Consider the following 17,215-nt stretch of genomic DNA (forward strand, 5'->3'; position numbering starts at 1 on the left):
ACTGACTGGGTTTTGATCAAAGCTGCGTCTCAGAACCCAATTCCTATACCTTTTAAACCCTAACCATGTGTACTCTTGGACCTTTTTCTAGCTTTGATGGTTTTATTTAAGGGTGAAGCTCAAGGGCCACCTTGGCTGTGATGTTATCTCCAGTACTTCAATCATCAAGGAGCTACTTATTTAAAATTTTATTCTTTAATTAGCAAACCTGGGGGGAAAGCCACATTAGGACTGAGACAAAGGCGGAGACCCAAAAATCAGCTGGTTTTTCCTTGTCAGACTGGAGCAGAATTTCAACCAGACCACATGCATTCCACCTCTGGAGGCAGAGTTTACTCTTTAAATCCTGAGTCCAGGTACGCGGGTTGCAAACTGGCTTCACTTCATCCAAGGACCTAGCTCTAGGGCTTTCATGGCATCCTCAAGTTTGAGCATCCCTGCACCAGAAAGAACAAGTGTGCGTGAGAGGGGAGGGTAAGGGCCTGGACAGTTCTCAGCCTCTTTCAAGGTTCCTTTCTGGGACTTCTCAGCCTGGCATTCACCACCTGGGATTCTTGGGAACATCAGAAGGTGGGGCCGCTGAGCCTACTCCAGTATCCCCCCAATAAGCTAGGGGGAGTGTTGGGAGGGAGGGTAAGAACTGGGATCAGGTCTCGGGGAACACTTCCCTATGAGGCCAGGCCGCCTCTCATCCTGGTCTTCCTCCAGGGTCTCTAGAACCAACAGACGGAATTTCATCATCTCAGGGGAAGCCCAGACAGGGAGGGACGCCCCTGCTGAAGCCTGAGGTCCGGGTGGTGGTTGCGGGGCACTGGGGCATGGGGAGGAGAAGGGCTACAGGAGAGGAAGTAAAACTACCCACACGTCCCCAGGCCAAAGCACCTAGTCGAGAGGCCTCTCACCTCGTTCCTGTCGCTGGCGGTGCCATTCAGCCATGGACTGGAGCATCCACCTGGCCCTGAGCTTGTGCAAGTAAGAGCCATAAACCACGACCTCCGTGAGGTCCGAGGATTCCAGAACCTTTAGCTCGAGCATGACTTTGCTCACTTGCTCGAAGTACGGGATTCGAGATCCCGCTGGGCCTGTATGGAGAAGAAAACGAGCGCTCAGGCCCACGGAGACCAAGACGCCGGGTCAGGGCACCCAGGTCAGGACTGCTGGGCTCACTCACCAAACAGAGCCTCCAAGAGCTGCGTCTGGACCTGCAACACCTCGGGATCTTTCAGGTCTTCGGGAGCTTTCACCCACGGTGGAATATCTTTTCGTTCTGGTAGAGACCCCATCTGCAGCGCCTCAAAACTAACTACGTACGCTCCAACCTGGCCTAGGCCTGAGTCCGAGGGGGGGCCTCCGCGCCAGAGAGGAGCGCACCGGGACGGGCCCCGCCCACGAGAAGCTCCGCCCACGAGAATCCCCGCCCCTGCCTGGCGGCCCAGTCTCCCACTCAACACGCTAGGCTGGCCCGCCTGCGCATTGGTGTTGCACGTGACCATGGCAGTCACTTAATCCTCTTCGCGGCCCGGGTGGGCCCAGCTGTCTCCGAGTTTATAAGGGTTTCCACACCGGGATCTCTTGGCGCTGGGAGTACGTGGGGGCAAGGGCAGCTCTTCACCTGGAAACAAGTAATTGGGCCTGAACCCCGGAAAGACGAAAATCCAAGTCTTGATGGTGGGAGGACCACCGGGGAGCTGCCAAATCAAGTTCCTGCCTCCCACGTTCCAAAGGAAGGTCCCACTTCCCCTGTGCCAAACCCCGAAGCTTCACGTCACTGAGACCCCTACAGCTTCCGGCGACTCAGGAGTAATTCCTGCCATTTAACAAAGAAGAAAAGGAAATTAAGAAATTACTTATCGGCAACGCACGGGATGGGGTCGCTAAAGTGCTCTTACTGGTCACCCTCCTTGAAGCTGCAAAGTCTGGAACTTTTCAATCTCTAATTTCAGAACTCATGAATGCCCCACCTGGACCCTTGGGCCCAAACTGTATAGGCCAGACTAATTCTTTCTTTCTTTCTTTTCTTTCTGTATTTATTTATTTGAAAGCCAGCAAGCATGGGTAGGGGCAGAGGGAGAAAGAGAATCCTCAAGCAGACTCCCTGAGGAGCATGGAGCTGATGCCCCGAGATCATGACCTGAGCAGAAATAGCTGCTTAACTGACTGAGCACCCAGGCACCCCTGTATAGGCCAGACTTCTGATTCTAAATAGTATTATTCATTTAAAAAACATGTTGCTTGAAGTGATGCACTAGATTCATGCAATGAGTGTGTGACTTCAGTGTTTTATAGCTTCATAGATGTGGAAATTAAGCTGACTTTTCCCAAGACCATGTTCTGGTAACCTCCAATCCCATCAGCTGACTATTATGACTATCTCTTAGGGCAGGCTTCTTCACATTCAGCGGAAAAACTGTGGGTTTATGAGGCACCTGGGTGACACAATGAGTTGAGCATCCACCTCTTGATTTCAGCTCAGGTCATGATCTCAGGGTTATCAGTGTAAGCCCTGCATTGGATTGCATGAGTGTGGAGCCTATTTAAAAAAACAAAAACAAAAAATAATGACTGTATGTGAATCTACAATTATCCCCAAATAAAAAAGTTTCATTGAAAAAATGAAATCAGAATTGAAAATTTACAAAATCTGTCTGAATTTCGGTTGCCATCTTGGGACCCCTTTCTAGCAGCTATACACCACTGTGTTCTGTTGGCAAGAAAGCTGGATAGTTAAGAGACTTAAAGAGAACATTGTGGTACAAAATGGTCAACATGTTCTCACATAAAGACCTTTTCCTGCTTAATGCCATTCACATTAAAGTCTACTAGATATTATTTAAACACTATCACTCCAGCTTAGTTTCTTTCTTATTGTCTAATTCATTTGTTTTTCTTTTCTTGGAGAATATTTGTTTCCTTTTGCATTGAGTGTCTCTATAAGTTGCAAATAATTGGATATTTTAATACACTCAGGTTTTATTTTGGCTGAAAACTTTTAAATCACCTGAGTGTGTTATTAGGCTAGGCTTTTCCACCATCTAAGCACTCCCTGCACCCCAACATTTGTCACTAGCTATAAAAGTAAATACTTTTTTTTTTTTTTTTAAAGTAAATACTTTCTTGACTAAAGAAGGTAGGATGAGTGTGATGCAGGGGCTGGGAAGGTGACAGATATCTTCCAAAAAGCTGAGATTAGAGTTTTCTCAGAATTACCATTCCAGAGCAGCTGGTGGCTCCTTTTACCTTTAAAAGAATTAATTTCAATTATTTACTTTTCAGACTTATGGACACTGGAGCCAGATGCATCCGTATTGGCAATTATTACTTGTATTATTTAAAGTGGGATGTGTGGATGATGATAAAAAGCTTTCTTTAGAGTGGACTTTGGTGTTTTTGAATCTTGACCATAAGAGGAGATACAAAGCAGGAGCAGAAAGACCTAAAATAGAACAAAAGATGCAATTAGAAATACTCCTTTTTGGGGTGCCCGTGTGGGTCTGTGGGTTAAGCCTCTGCCTTCAGCTCAGGTCATGATCTCAGGCACCTGGGATTGACCCCCACAGGTCATGATCTCAGGCTTCGGGGATGGAGCCCCACATCAGGTTCCCTGCTCAGCAGGGATCCTGCTCCCCTCTCCCCCACCCCTACTCTCTCTGCCTACTTGAGATCTCACTCTCTCTCTCTCTCTCTCTGTCAAATAAGTGAGTAAAATCTTTTTTAAAAAGTAATACTCTTTGTTGTTGTTTTTTAGTTAGTGTAGGCAAATTTTATTTCTATGGTAGTAGCATTTATTTTGGGTATGGAAAAATAACACTATTTCAAAGTCAAGGTAATGAAGCAGAAATAAATTTTTTTTCATATGTCCATACTCAAATAGCACATATGATTTCAAGACATTCTTAAATTAACAAGGAATAAATGCAGAATCCAAGTAGTATCTGTCAACAGAAGAGTTGTATTAAAGCTACATTATCAGCCATAGAAATCAGAAAATTCAAAGTGATCCCTTGTAGTGATTCTCAACTTTACTGTGTATCAGAATCACCTGGATTATGGAAAAAGCACCTTCAGGGGACTGAAGGCAAATCACCAGGTTAAGCAAGCCCTTGGTCTCAGAATAAATACCAGAGGGGCTCAAGATACAAACGTGGTTCCTCAGAGTGGGGCAAAGACAAATTACAACATGATATGAGATCAGACCTTCACTTACTGTGTTACTTCTCTGCGCCTCAGTGCAGGAATAATAATGCTACTCTCAAAATTGTTCTATAAATTAGATCAGATAGTGTGTGATAAGTGCTTCCCTAATTCATTCATCAGCTACTATCATTATTTCATCATCATTATCATCATCATCATCATCATCATTATCAACATTATCTGATACAGAGGGCATGCTTCACCAGCCCCCATTCTGACCCCCACATAGTCGTTAATATATTTTTTTTAAATAACCACTTGGGCACCTAGGTGGCCCAGTTGGTTAAGTGGCTGCCTTTGGCTGGGGTCATGATCCTGGGGGCCTGGGATCGAGCCCCATGTTGAGCTCCCTGCTCAGTGGGGAGCCTGCTTATCCCTCTCCTCTGCTCTTGCTCTCTCTTGCTATCTCTGTCTCTGTCTCTCTCAAATAAAAAAATAAAATCTTTTAAAAAATAAATGAATCAAAATAAAAAATAACCAATCATTGGTTTCAAGTTCATGGACTGCTAGTACCATTTTTATATTGGTATCATTTTTACTAGCTTCAACCATTCACTTAATATAAGTGAATATTTATATATATATATATATGTATATATATATACATATATATATGTATAAGTGAATATAAGATAATATAAGATTTCAGTCCGTGGTTGAAATGACAATTTTTCTATCTCAACTAAGTTGATGGGGGCGCCTGGGTGGCTCAGTGGGTGAAGCCACTGCCTTCGGCTCAGGTCATGATCTCAGGGTCCAGTGATTGTGCCCTGCATCAGGCTCTCTGCTCAGCATGGAACCTGCTTCCCCCTATCTCTCTATCTGTCTCTCTGACTACTTGTGATCGCTCTGTCAAATAAATAAAATCTTAAAAAAAAAAAAAAACTGATGATGAATTCAAAGAAAAAAGGGAACTAAATCTTAAAAAGTATATGCTCTAGAAGCATCTAAAGCATCAATAACTAGATGAGTGAACTGTTTTTCAAAGTGACCCCTTTTAGACAATCTCTGATGTTCCTTGTATCATTTTCTCAGTCTCAGGTTATTTATAGATGGAAACATGGCAATAAAATACCTATAATCTCCATCACTTCCTATGTTCAATATACTTTACAGTAATGTTACATGGTTGAAGCTTTTGGCCATTCATGTAACTACCTTAATATCTTAAATATCTGAGGTTTTTATATTCTGAAACTATAAACCTAAGCTCTAGAGGTACACAGGCTAGGAAAGGGTTTCTCAACCTCAGCAAAACTGACATTTTGTGTTGGACAATTCGTTTCTGTGGGGGCTGTCCTGTGCATGGCAGGATATAGGCAGGCATCTCTGGCCTCTACCCTACTACATACCAGTAGCGACCTTTTCTACTTCCCCATTTTAAAAACCAAGTGTCTCCAGATGTTGCCAAATGTCTTCTGGGGGTCAGAAATACCCCTCCTCCATAAAGAACTACCAAGCTAGAATTTTATATAGATATAATTGTAAACTGAGTACACAGATTATACAAGATTCTATGCAATTTTCCTAATTCAAAGAGTACAGCACAATAGTTTCTGCTGTACTATTTATGCTAGGGCACATAGTATTTATGTAATGTAGTATTTAAGTATACAGTTACCCACACATAGCTATCTTTTTCCTATTGAAAACACTGACATTAAACAGGAAAAAAAGACATAGCTAATCCTGCAACCATCTTATATTACCCAATATTAGAGAAAAACCTACGGTTTACAAACATTTGCTAAGCAGAGACTGAGGTAAATCACTGCCAGTGTCTTTCCTTCTGAATTTGAAGTCTCTCTCTCCCTACTTGTAAGTTAGTTTTCAACCTGCAGCTTCTCTGATTCAAATTTCAAGAACTATAACCTATCTTTTTCCAATTGTAAGCTTCTCTCTCAAGTTTTAATTCTCTGGTTCTATGTCTTGTGATTGAAGTATGGACTTTTGTCCCTGGCCAAGTTCATTTTCCAAAGAGGAGTTGTCAGAGTTGACGAACTGTAGCCTCAACTTCTCTCTTTCAATCTGCAGCCACTCCCTCCGATCCCGAAGGGTTCCTTCTCCACCTGCAGACTTCCAGCCCCGTATCCAGGCGGCGGCGTTTTTCCAACTGCAGTTTCTGTTTCTCTGTGTTTACCAGCAAATGGGGACCTCATGCAGACCTCAATGGTGTTAAGTTCAGAGTAAAAAAACTCATCATATGGGGGAATCAGGAAGTTCATTTTCCCTCCTGGTATCTGATACAACTGATGACAACACTTCCTCCTCAATCTCAAAATCAGGGCTCTGGGGGTCTCTCTCTTCCTCTTGCACCTTAACCTCAATTAAGGATCCACCTGCAGCCCTGAAATCTGCCACATTTTGCCAGTCAAAATCTGTATCACTTTGGAATCCAATCTTTTCATCCATCTCTTCAGTGAGAGAGTCCTCTAAATCAGGTGCGGGAAGAAGACACCCTGAACCAGCCAGCTGATGTGGATGTTCACCTCATCCTCTTTCTCTTCATAGGTGCCCACCAGTTAAGGTCAGGTACCTTTTTTCCACTTCCCTCCTCATCCCTTATTCTTCTCCTACAGCACTAACACACTGTACAGTCTCCTCTCAAGCCAGCCGCTTCATCATGTCAATTGTTATACTAAGTTGCTTGGAAAAAAGGACTTCTTTTCTTTTTGAAATTTCTTAAAAAAGGGTCTGAGTTTCTTGAACATTAAAATTGCTTTTCCTTTTCTTTTTCAACTGCTTCATTTTCCTAACTTAAATGCAGAGTTTTTACAGTAAAGGAAGAAGTGAAAAGCTGAGAAATCCTACAAAGAGCAAAAAGTCAAAGGCAATCCCTTGTTGGCACTTTTTCTATATTAGAGTTTTAGGATGCCTGGGTGATTATGTCAGTTAGGCATCTACCTTCAGCTCAGGTCATGATCTCATGGTTCTGGGATCGAGCCGTGCATCAGGCTCCTTGCTCAGAAGGAGCCTGCTTCTCCGTCTGCTTGCTGCTCCCCTTGCTTGTGCTCTCTCTCTCTCTGACAAATAAATAAAATCTTTTTAAAAAAATAAAAAAGAATTCAGAGTTTTCCACTCATCCAGTAGCACAGCCAGGTTGGATCATTCCTATGTTACAGCACACTTCAAAGAATTACGGAAGTGAAAACTTGGCTTTTTCTTTCCTCTAACATTTGCTCTGCCACTATGAGGACCTGGGAGATGGTAGCCCACTTGCTCCAAAGGTCATACGTTCAATACATAACACTGTGCGTAATCCTTGTGAAGAAGATGTATTATCTTCACCAATGACATATTACACCTGGGCAATTTTTTTCAAGGGCTAACACTAGAGAATGAAGTTCCCTTGACTCCGGTCGTACCTCTGTCAGATTGCCTCTAAGAGGGGTCAGAAATACCAAGAAAAGAACATAACTCCTGAAAATCAAGTTTGGGTAAGTTATTTAAGACCTGAAATTACCTTTTATCCTTTAGGCACCTTTATAGCACCTAGAGTGTGCTCCTGATATAGGCGTATACACCTGACTTTGACATCCCATTTTCTTCAACTTTCCCCAACCGTACACAAGAGCAAGGACTCAGTAGGGGCTGTACAAGTTTGATCATTCTTCTTGTATTTTTTTAAATAGATAAAGAATGTTTCGCTTGTATTTTAAGATGTAAACCAACGTAAATGTTATTTTTCATCATTAGTCACCACATAGTTTCACTTATTAAATATTTTCTTATTTAATAAGTGAAAGTATGTTTCATTTAATTCATTCATTCATTAGTAAATTCATTAATTATTCATTGATAAATAAATTCATTCTTTAATAATTTCATTCATTCATTAAATTATTCATTTAATGCTATCCACTTAATCACTTATCGGTACATTTTTGTGTATAATTAAACTTTTTCTAAGTTCTCTGCTCTTTCGCACAGCTGGAAATTTCTAGTTTGTTTTTTGTTTTTCCCACCAAAGTCACCACACAATTCAAGGTTCTGGCATTCTAAATATGAGGCTATTGTAGAAAGAACTATTGCTTTACAATGTGTTTTTAAACTTGGAGGCTTAAGTTTATCTCACTTAGAATCTTTCTGCTTTTCACTATACCTGGTATCATCTGGAAATACCTAGTCATTGCAGTTTCTTCTCTGGAACAATCACTGGTAATTGCACAGAAACTCTATTATCATCCTCTAGTTTCCACAGACTCACCTCAAAACATACTTTTCCCATTAAAAACTACATATTCACATGACCACATGCTCACATTCCTTCCCTGTGTGTGTGTGTGTGTGTGTGTGTGTGTCTGTCTGTCTGTCTGTCTGTTTCTCTCTCTCAGGAGAAGTCAAGCCTTTGACAGAACTGGGTACTTGGTAAGGACTAAATCCTAGCTCTCCCTAAATTTCCCTTATGCCCAAGTCCTCCCTTCCAAACTAAAAACCACCAGCCATACATAAGAAATTAAAGCTATTCCTTCCCTCATCAAAAAGTAAGTACCTACAGTTTGACAGACACTTTGCTAGATGCTGAATACACTCCTGAAAGACAATCTCTGTCCCCAAAAGGAGAAAAAAAACAAAAGAAGCAGTTGTAATATTGTGTCACAAGTACTAGGATGGGGTAAGCATGAGGTATAGTTAGAGAACAAAAGAAAGTCATCAAGTCCTGTCAAGGAGTCTGTCAGTCGATGTTCACCAAAGAAACAGAACCAAACACACACACACATACACACACACATAAAGAGACTTATTTCAAAAAATTGGCTTATGGGATTGTGTAGCTGGCAAGTCCGAAATTTGTAGGGCAGGCTGGTAGGGATGATAGTTTTGAGTGGTGATATTTACAGAATATTGTGAATACATTTAATGCCACTGAACTGTACGTGTTACAAATGGTTGAAAGGCCAGGGCAGGAGCTGATGTGACCGAATTCCTTCTTCCTTAGAGAAACCTGCAGAAGTTTGTGATTCTCCACCCCCTTTAGGCTGGCCCTCTGGTAAGAGTTGGGAAAAGAACTTAAGGAGGAAGTGTGTTCTTCCAACCTCAAACAATAAGAGATACTAATCTATTAGAATAAAAATATTCAAGCCCAAGGGCTGGGGAAACAAAATGGAGAGGTGGATGGCACACTCTTGTGGCAGAAGCATTAAGATGAGGCAAGCGAGGTCCAAATGAGTCCCTCCATGCCCGCATCTCAGGGACCACCTGGGATTCTGCTCCTGGTCTGCAGTCTGCTCAACTCCAACTACATGGGCAATATAGACTTGGGCATGTTGTTGGGGTTAGAGTGAGTGCTGGCAGTACTTCTTCCTCAGGGCCCACTATAGCACCTAGAAGGAAAGGAGAAAGGCACCCCAATTCTCTGCCATGTGTACAGTAATCACCTAATGGGGCATAGAGTGTAGGATCCAAGGCAGCTGCCCAGAATCTGGAATCTATCACAGAAACCTAGCCAGGCCAATTTGGCCCTTTCTGGTGCAAGCTCAGAGGCTGGGGTGGGAGGTATTCAGGATGGCGTGGGTCAATTCCTGCCTCACTCTCTCCCTTCACCTCACTACCTGTGGGAGCCATTCCTTCCCTTGTTCCCACTCTGTGCCATGAGCTGGCTGTTGAGGGCCTGCCATGTTAATGATCATGCATATGTTGGCCTGTGGGGTGGTGGTAGGGGGCAGGGAAGCGGATGAGACTCCACTGGGGTTCTCAAGAAAAAGTTCTACTCATATCTCCCTCCGTGAGTGCTGGGTATAGACAAACATACATGCTCAGAGCTTCCAGTTAGTTTTTTTTACCAGACAAACAAAAACAGCATAGGGCAGATAAAAAAAGAAAAGAAAAAGAATAGCAGTCCAGAAGGCTGACTTTTAGAAAGAAGTAAGAGGAAACACAAGGAAAATAATGTTTAATAAAATAATTGAAGAAGATTAAGATCAGAATGGCCTAAACTTCTCAAAAGCATCACTGGAAGTTAACACACAATGAAAGAAAGCATGAAATTTTGAGGGAAGAATTATTTCATTCAAAAATTCTAAGACCTGGAGCACCTGGGTGGCTCAGTGGGTTAAGCCTCTACCTTCGGCTCAGGTATGATCTCAGGGTCCTGGGATCAAACCCCACATCGGGCTCTCTGCTCAGTTGGGAGCTCTGCTCAGCGGGGAGCCTGCTTCTCGCACCCCCTCACCCCCCGCCCAGCCGCCTGCCTACTTGTGATCTCTGTCTGTCAAATAAATAAAATCTTTCAAAAAAATTTTAAAAAGTATTCTAAAACCTAATGTCCAATTTACTGTGTGGATAGAATAAAAATACTTTACAACATTCAAGGCCTCAAAATATTCATTCTTCCTCAGAAAACAATAGATTTGCTCTATCAAAACGAAAGGAAGTCTCTCTCTCTCTGAAGAGAAGTAAAATAGAGAAACCACTGCCTCAAATACCATGAACTTGGTGAGAGAACCTCTGGGTTCTCAGGCCAGTGTAAACTACCACCAAGAGTTCAATTCTTTACCCCTTACCTGAAGTCCCTCATTACCTTCCCCAAACCCATGCACTCCCCAGACACAGAAACACTCCTAAGCATTTGTCTAAGGCAGGTAGTAAAGAGCAACGAAAAGGGTTATTAATCTTTTTACTACTGAAAATTCCTTTTTAAAGCTAATTTTTTAACCCAAACGAGACTCCAAAACTGAGGGGGCAATGAACAATAATGAAATAATGTGTATGTCATATTTGTAATTTTAAAGTCCTGTAGAATGAGGCGATCTGTCAAAACAATCAGACAGCCTCTAAAATCATAGAAACATTATAGCTAGAAAACAGACATCTATCAAGTTTCTAAGTGAAATTCTAAACTCTAAACCACCTTTCCCTGGTTCCATGGAAGAAAACATTTTATTTCAAAATTTCACTTAAAGCTTATTCTGTTGTTGTTGCTCTTAAGTTCCACCTGAAAAAATATGTTTCTCATTTTAATAAACTCAGCATATTAGGCATCAGCATCTATGGCCACAACTGCCTTCAGTGCTTCCTCTCATGTTTCAGTCTCCTCACCAGCTTGAAAGTCTCTGTTTCTTCGTCCAGCCTGGGCTAATTGTGCTCACAACTCTGCCTCCCCAATTATCTGCTTGCTTTCTGGAACTCAGCTACCTCATCCTCAGCTTCCTGGAAGCTAATCGGAAACCAGGCGGGAGAGATAAGTATAGTAAAAATCAGGAGGATCCTTTTGGAGATGATTATCTATCACCTTAGTAATTTTTGCCTGGATGCTCTTGCTACTGCTGTAAAATCTACTAAACGAACACAACAACAAAACCAAACATGCACGCACACAAAAGGAAGTCTTGGGATTCAGAGAGCCGAGGATCCAACACCAGGAAAGGCGTAGTAATCCACAGGAGGGTGGGCCTGAACGCAGCTAACTTACATTGGAGCAGTTAAGACTGATTTAGCGGGGCACCTGGGTGGCTCAGTCAGCTGAGAATCTGCCTTCGGCTCAGGCCGTGATCCCGAGGTCCTGGGATTACGCCCCTCATCGAGCCCCAATCAGCAAGAAGCCTGTTTTCTCCAACTCCCCCCGCTTGTGTTCCCTCTCTCACTGTTTCTGTCTGTCAAATAAATAAATAAAATCTTAAAAAAAAAAAAAAAAAAGACTGTAGGAGCAATATTGTCATGGTGAAATGGTAAAGTGCCTCCTGTGCTTGAAAATACAGAGAAGAAAGTTACACAGTTGGGAGTATGAAGAAAAATAAAAATAAAATAAAGGAGTATGAAGAAAAATCAGCCTTTTAAAAGAAAAAGAGGGATGCCTGCGTGGCTCAGTCCGTTAAACTGCTGCCTTTGGCTCAGGTCATGATCCCACGGCCCTGGGATCAAGTCCCTGACGCCCCCCCCCCCCCCCGCTCCTTGCTCGGTGGGGAGCCTGTCTCCCCCTCTCTCTCTACCCCTCCCCACTGCTTCTGCTCATGCAGTGCTATCAAATAAATCAAAGCTTAAAAAAAAAAAAGAAGCATTTGAACAAAAAAGTGGTTAATGACATCAGGTAAAACAAAATTTTATGCAAGAAATTGTAGTAAACTATTGTAGCTACAGATATTACTTACAAGGTCATAATAGTATAAACGTGAACACCCATCTAACAAAATATTACTGAACTGGGAGGCTCCCAGATCTGATATATATAGGTAATCTAGGAGAAAAGGGTGAAAGGTACTGGTACTATTTATTTATTTATTTATTTATTTGGAATGCTAAGGGTGATTTTTATGCACAGAAAGACTGTTTACAGATTTCTTAGGAAATTAATATTTTATTTCCTAAAATTGTAAAAACCAAACCTATAGACCTTTCTTAAGCTTTCAAGCTTTACTTCCAAAACTTACTATCCTGGGGTGCTTGGGTGGCTCAGCGGGTTTAAGTTTCTGCCTTCGGCTCAGGTCATGATCCCAGAGTCCTGGGATCAAGCCCCACATTAGGCTTGATCAGTGGGGAGCCAGCTTCCTTCTCTCTCTCTGTGTGCCAGCCTCTCTGCCTATTTGTGATCTCTGTCAAATAAATAAATAAAACCTTAAAAAAAAACCTTACTATTTTATTCATAAGCCTAGAATGTTTCTTCCCTTCTTTTTTTTCTTTTTTGAAGATTTTACCTTTTTGAGAGAGAGAGAGAAAGCAAGCATGAGCTGGAAGGGGGGAGAAGGAGAAGCAGACTCCCTGCTGAGCAAGGAGCTCCAGGAGGGGCCTCCATACCAAGACCCTGAGATCATGACCTGAGCTGAAGGCAGATGCTTAACAACTGAGCCAACCAGGCTTCCGAAACCTAGAAATTTTATTTTTTAAGATTTATATATTTATTGCGGGGGAGAGGCAGAGGAAGAAGCAGACTCCACACTGAGCAGGAGCCCCATACAGGCTCAATCTCATGACCCTGAGATCACTACTTAAATGGAAACCAAAAATTCCGAGCTTAAATGACAGCACCACCCAGGGATCCCTCCTTTTTTTTTTTTTTAAACACTTTGAAGAATAAAGCACAATAAACGATTTACATTAAAGTTTATACAATTGGCCAGTTTTGATATCTAAACCCACATCTGGTGAAACCATCACTGTAAAGATAATGCACATTTCCATCATCCCCAAATGCCTCTTTCCAATCCCTTCTTCCCTCCATTATCACCCCCCAGGCAATTACTTCCTACTTTCTAGAATAGATTAGTCTGCACATTCTAGGATTTTATATGAATGACAGATCTCTTTTAAACAAAATTACTGACATTATGGATTTTTTAAAGATTTTATTCATTTATTTGATATAGAGAGATCACAAGTAGTCAGAGAGGCAGGCAGAGAGAGAGGGGTAAGCAGAGAGCCGGCAGAGGCTGAGCAGAGAGCCGGCAGAGGCTCTATCCCAGGACCCCAGATCATGAGCTGAGCCGAAGGCAGAGGCTCAACCCACTGAGCCACCCAGGTACCCCAATACTACGGTTTTAATTCTCTTAAATATTTTTATACCCAATTCTAAAACTTCAGTGAAGTAAAAGATCTCCACACACATACACATAAATGACAATCACATGCATAGAACTGTAAGTATCCTCTTAGGGCAGCTAAGAAACCATGTATTATCCTATATCATCAAAGAGATTTCAGACTAGAGATTTTCATGGAAATACCTCTTGGATTGGGTTCTTGTTGGCAACACTGAGGGGACCTTAAAATTCAATTTGTAGTTGCTATATTAGTGAGTCCATAATCTCCAGAGGGGGCATTTATGAAGCCCAGATCCTTGGGTGTCAGTTATACACACACTTAATCATTCTGCCTACTCAAGAAGTTTATAGCTCCATCCTGTGATCCTTTGAATGGATTTTGCACTTCTTTAGCTCTCAATTCATATTTTGCTTGGTTCTCAAGACTTTGGATATTGTCAGACACCGACAAATTTCTCACTCTCTTCTTTGACCTACAGAACTCCCATAGAGGATACAAGGATGAGCTTGAGTTCTGGGGTTCTCTCACTGCTGGGTCTGGACATAACACCCCAAACTACTGATTCAAGAGCAATATAGCTTTATCTTCCTGAGTAGCAGTCAATGGGTAATGCTTTAAGCTGGGCTAAAAAACCAAGACACAGAAATATTGTGTTACTTAGAATTAGAAAGACAGGAGAATTAGAAAAAACTTTCAGTGTGGGCGCCTGGGTGGATCAGTCAGTTAAGCATCTGCCTTCAGCTCAAGTCATGACTCAGGGGAGCTCCCTTCTCAGTGGAGAACCTGCTTTTCCCTCTCCCTCTGTTGTTCCCCCTGCTTGTGCTCTCTCTCTCTCTCTAAGATAAATATACAAAACCTTTTTTAAAAGGTCTCAATGAATTCAAAAAAGTTTCAATGGATGCCCCTATAGTGTCCAAACCGCATAGGCCATTTGCTACTGGGTGTGCTTAGTTGTCTGTGATAGGTTAAGAAAGAGGCTGGAAATGTGATGGCTTCTAGGGAGGGAACTCAGTGGTCAGGGTTCAGGAGGAAATAGGATTTGCTTTTGCCCTTGAATACCTTTCTTACTACTTAAGCTTTTACTTTTTCCATGTTTTTCATTAGGTTTTCCATGAAAAAGTCATGCCAACCCCTCAGGAATGCTGGTCCCATTAGAACTGTTGGGAAACACGTGTGTCTCCGCACATACCAGTTTGCTTGTCTTAAAGATATTGTCCTGATCCTGGATCTTCCCTACCTCTACGCGGCTGTACACACACACACACACACACACACCCACACACCCACCACCACCACCACCCCCCGCGGGAGACCAGCTTTAGGGACATAGCTCCCACCTGGCGCCCCACCTCCGGCTCCCAGCGCCTGGGGAAAAATGCGGGTCCCGAAAATAGCCCCTCCTAGACCACCCAGGTGCTCGACTCAGCAGCCCAGGTTTGGAGGCGAGGGCTGGAATCCAATGAAAAGGGGAGGGGCTTGCCAAAAGCCCTTGAAATCAGGCCCCGGCCGCGCGGCAACTGCAGCGGCTGGTCCCAACCTCCGCCTTCGGGTTGGCAGCCGCTCAGCTGCTACCAGCCAGGCCGGCTGCAGCATGGCCACTCCCAGACGGTTTCCGACGCTCGTGCAGCTGGAGCAGCGAGAAGGGGCGCTGTTCACCGTGCTCGGTAACCTCACCAAGCGGCCCTACTGGTTCCACTTGGAGTATCTGAAGAGTCCGAAGGCAGTTCGCCTCGAGGCGTGGCTGGTGGAAGCGATCTTCGGTGAGTGGGTCCCCGAGGGGTGGCCAATGCGGTCTTTCCCTCTCCTTTCCCCAGGGCAAGCTCTCCACTGGCTTTAGCCACAATCCAGAGCTGCCTCCCCCCGCCGCCTTCTCTTCCCAAATCCCACCGCTCACAGCCTCTTTGCTTCCTGCGCAGGCCGGGGAGGAGAGCACATCCCGCACGTCGAGGGTGTGTCGCAGACTCTGCTTCACGTTAATCAGTGGGATCCCGAGGGCGAGGCTGAGATCTTGATATTTGGTCGGCCTTATTACCAGAAAGATGTATCCAAGATGATCATGAATTTGGCTGACTATCACCGCCAACTCCGGGCACAATGTACGGAACCGGATAAATAGGGGCACCCTGAGCAGGCCATGGGTTCCTTGGGGAGGATACTGATGCTTCCTGGATGAAACCGGGCAGCGGTCTCATCCTCTCAGTCCGTCCAGGAGAGCGATTCCTTCTTGCAAAGGGATCTAGAAGGTCAAATTGACCTGGTACTCTCAAGTTCCGGACCCCAACCCCCAGCCCATACGGATGAATCCTTTTGTGGAAAGAGTATGGGGACATAGGTAAGGTCTCCACACTGTTCTTCCAGGCTCAGAGAAGGTCCCTGTCCAGGACGCAGCGACCCAGCGGTCCCCCGACACTGCCCGAGAAGCAGCGACCCAGAGCTCCCCGAAGGCTGCCCAGGAGGCGGCGACGCAGCGGGCCCCCGACACTGCCCGCGAGGCGGCGACGCAGCGGTCCCCCAAGGCCGCCCGCGAGGCGGCGACGCAGCGGTCCCCCAAGGCCGCCCGCGAGGCGGCGACGCAGCGGTCCCCCAAGGCCGCCCGCGAGGCGGCGACGCAGCGGTCCCCCAAGGCCGCCCGCGAGGCGGCGACGCAGCGGTCCCCCAAGGCCGCCCGCGAGGCGGCGACGCAGCGGTCCCCCAAGGCCGCCCGCGAGGCGGCCACCCAGAGGTCCCCCAAGGCCGCCCGCGAGGCGGCGACGCAGCGGTCCCCCAAGGCCGCCCGCGAGGCGGCGACGCAGCGGTCCCCGGGCGCAGCCCGCGAGGCGGCGACGCAGCGGTCCCCGGGCGCAGCCCGCGAGGCGGCGACGCAGCGGTCCCCGGGCGCAGCCCGCGAGGCGGCGACGCAGCGGTCCCCGGGCGCAGCCCGCGAGGCGGCGACGCAGCGGTCCCCGGGCGCAGCCCGCGAGGCGGCGACGCAGCGGTCCCCGGGCGCAGCCCGCGAGGCGGCGACGCAGCGGTCCCCGGGCGCAGCCCGCGAGGCGGCCACCCAGCGGTCCCCGGGCGCAGCCCGCGAGGCGGCCACCCAGCGGTCCCCGGGCGCAGCCCGCGAGGCGGCCACCCAGCGGTCCCCGGGCGCAGCCCGCGAGGCGGCCACCCAGCGGTCCCCGGGCGCAGCCCGCGAGGCGGCCACCCAGCGGTCCCCGGACGCTACCCAGGGACCGGTTACCAGCTCATGAAAGCACTTCGGGCCCGGGAGCGGGAACCAGGCAAGGATAGAGTGGACGACCTCACTGCTGCTAAGTCCTGCTTCTTCTTGCAGAAGCTGGGGGAAGAATGGTGTGGGTAGTTCTTGGTCCCCGCCCCCTTGTTAAATGTTTGCAAACACTGATCTAAAGAGTTCTAATATAGAATCGAATTTCCCTAATAAAGAATTGAATTTCTCTAGCGCCTGTTAATTGTCAGGTAAAAGGGGAGGGAGAGGCCTTTCCTCCAGCAGCCAGTATTTGCCCTAGGCTGCTCTTCACCTGGACGCAGGTGAGACCTTTTGGTTTTC

General features: G+C 45.5%; 2 protein-coding genes and 1 pseudogene across 3 annotated transcripts; 1 reads left to right on the forward strand and 2 right to left on the reverse strand.

Annotated features, from left to right (window-relative positions):
• Window positions 1-207: 207 nt before the first annotated feature.
• LOC309864360 (developmental pluripotency-associated 5 protein) lies at window positions 208-1,359 on the reverse strand. The gene is made up of 3 exons (XM_082729790.1): window positions 1,172-1,359; window positions 903-1,082; window positions 208-437 (listed from the first exon to the last, which is right to left on the reverse strand). Exons 1-3 carry the CDS (start codon window positions 1,281-1,283, stop codon window positions 379-381), a joined length of 351 nt encoding a protein of 116 aa, XP_082585916.1. The 5' UTR covers window positions 1,284-1,359; the 3' UTR covers window positions 208-378.
• A 4,603-nt stretch (window positions 1,360-5,962) lies between these two features.
• On the reverse strand, window positions 5,963-6,942 carry LOC309864858 (myb/SANT-like DNA-binding domain-containing protein 4 pseudogene; annotated as a pseudogene). The gene has a single exon. The product of its transcript is annotated as a myb/SANT-like DNA-binding domain-containing protein 4 pseudogene (transcript).
• Window positions 6,943-15,259: 8,317 nt separating this feature from the next.
• On the forward strand, window positions 15,260-16,898 carry KHDC3L (KH domain containing 3 like, subcortical maternal complex member; the record flags this gene model as incomplete). The annotated part of the gene is made up of 3 exons (XM_082729459.1): window positions 15,260-15,428; window positions 15,585-15,764; window positions 16,027-16,898. 3 exons carry the CDS (start codon window positions 15,260-15,262, stop codon window positions 16,896-16,898), a joined length of 1,221 nt encoding a protein of 406 aa, XP_082585585.1.
• Window positions 16,899-17,215: the final 317 nt, after the last annotated feature.

Source organism: Mustela nivalis, assembly GCF_964662115.1.
Source record: "Mustela nivalis genome assembly, chromosome: 5".
NCBI classification, from domain to species: Eukaryota; Metazoa; Chordata; class Mammalia; order Carnivora; family Mustelidae; genus Mustela; species Mustela nivalis.

Bases quoted from the DNA above. Each gene is read 5' to 3' on its own strand.
- LOC309864360 (XM_082729790.1), bottom strand. From the start codon at position 1,283: ATGGGGTCTCTACCAGAACGAAAAGATATTCCACCGTGGGTGAAAGCT. The intron at 1,083-1,171 runs GTGAGTGAGCCC...TTCTCCATACAG, and splicing joins GCTCTTGGAGGCTCTGTTTG to GCCCAGCGGGATCTCGAATC. The intron at 438-902 runs GTGAGAGGCCTC...TTTCTGGTGCAG, and splicing joins CCGCCAGCGACAGGAACGAG to GGATGCTCAAACTTGAGGAT.